At 58.6% G+C, this 1,269-nt stretch overlaps 1 protein-coding gene across 1 annotated transcript; it reads right to left on the minus strand.

Moving 5' to 3' along the window:
- Nucleotides 1-381: 381 nt before the first annotated feature.
- TCF21 (transcription factor 21) lies at nt 382-1,201 on the minus strand. The gene has a single exon (XM_009281581.1). It carries the CDS (start codon nt 1,135-1,137, stop codon nt 382-384), a length of 756 nt encoding a protein of 251 aa, XP_009279856.1. The 5' UTR covers nt 1,138-1,201.
- Nucleotides 1,202-1,269: the final 68 nt, after the last annotated feature.

A 1,269-nucleotide genomic window follows, 5' to 3' on the forward strand; every position in this document is an offset into this window, starting at 1 on the left:
GGGCTGCTCCGGAAAACTTTCTGTGGGTGGTGGGAGCAGCAGGAGGGACACCGTGCAGCCCAGGGAGGCTTTGTGGAGTGTGCCTGGGGCAGACACCCCCCTTGGGGAGTCCGCACTGGTATTTATTTCTGCTTTGCCAGTTTACACGGATAGGAGAAACATCCTGGACCCAGCAAATCCAAGCAGCTGAGCGCAGAGCCCCAAGAGCTCTGTCTTTAAAAAGCTAAGGCTTGAGGATTATTATGGCAGGATGGAGAGGAGGGATAAGAATAAATCCTGGGTCCTTGGCTTGGGTCCTTCCTAAAACATACCTTTCTCTACCCAAATTCCTATACCCGCCTGCTTGCAGGTAGAAAGCTGCCATCAACCTGCTGAGGTTTCTCAGGCATTTCTGGGGCAGAAAAGCCTGTCCCTGCCTATCTGAGGCCACCGTGGCCCCTGCCTGTCCCCTGGGGGGGATTGCCAGGAGCAGCGGATGGGGCCCGGGACGCTCAGCTCTCGGGGCACAGGGCGGGAGGGCAGCTGGGAGCCTGTCCCCTCGCACAAGTACCCCTTGCCACCCCACTGGCACCAGACTCTGTGAGAAGCGCAAAGTTTCTCCCCGCACACGCCCCGTCCCAGCTCTTCGCCTGCCTCTCCCCATGCACATGCACACAGAGTGCCTGGCCCCGGCGAGCCATGACTTACCAGGTTGACTGGGTGGATGTAGCCGTTTTCGTACTTGTCATTGGCCAGGATCTGCCTCAGGTGAGCGATGTAGCTGGAGGCCAACCTCAAGGTGTCCAGTTTGGAAAGCTTGGTGTCTGGGGGCACCCAGGGCAGAGTGGTCTTAAGCCTGGAGAAGGCTTTGCTAAGGACCCTCATCCTTGCCCTCTCCCTGGCGTTGGCAGCGTTTCTCTGGACCTGCTTTCCCTCCTGGCTCACTCCATTTAAAGGGCTCTTCTTGGGGGGAGCTTTTTTCCTCTTGCCCGAGGCCCCTCTCCCCTTCTGAGGGGAGCCATTCTCGCCATTGGATCCCTCCTCGTTGCTCTCGGTGGACGCCCCAAACTCTTTGTTAGTATCCATTTTCAGGCCATCACACTCCAGCATCTCCACCTCCTGCAGATCTTCCACATCACTGAGGGACCCAGTGGACATGGTCTGGAAGATGCCAAAGGACCAGCGGGAAGGGGGGAGGGGGGGAGGAAGGGCAGCTCCTCAAATCTACTTCAAGGCGGCGGAGGAGAGAAGGGGCGCCAGTATTTTCCTCCCCTTCCCCCCCCCCCAGCA

This window comes from Aptenodytes forsteri, unplaced genomic scaffold (genome assembly GCF_000699145.1).
Source record: "Aptenodytes forsteri isolate BGI_AS27 unplaced genomic scaffold, ASM69914v1 Scaffold82, whole genome shotgun sequence".
NCBI classification, from domain to species: domain Eukaryota; kingdom Metazoa; phylum Chordata; class Aves; order Sphenisciformes; family Spheniscidae; genus Aptenodytes; species Aptenodytes forsteri.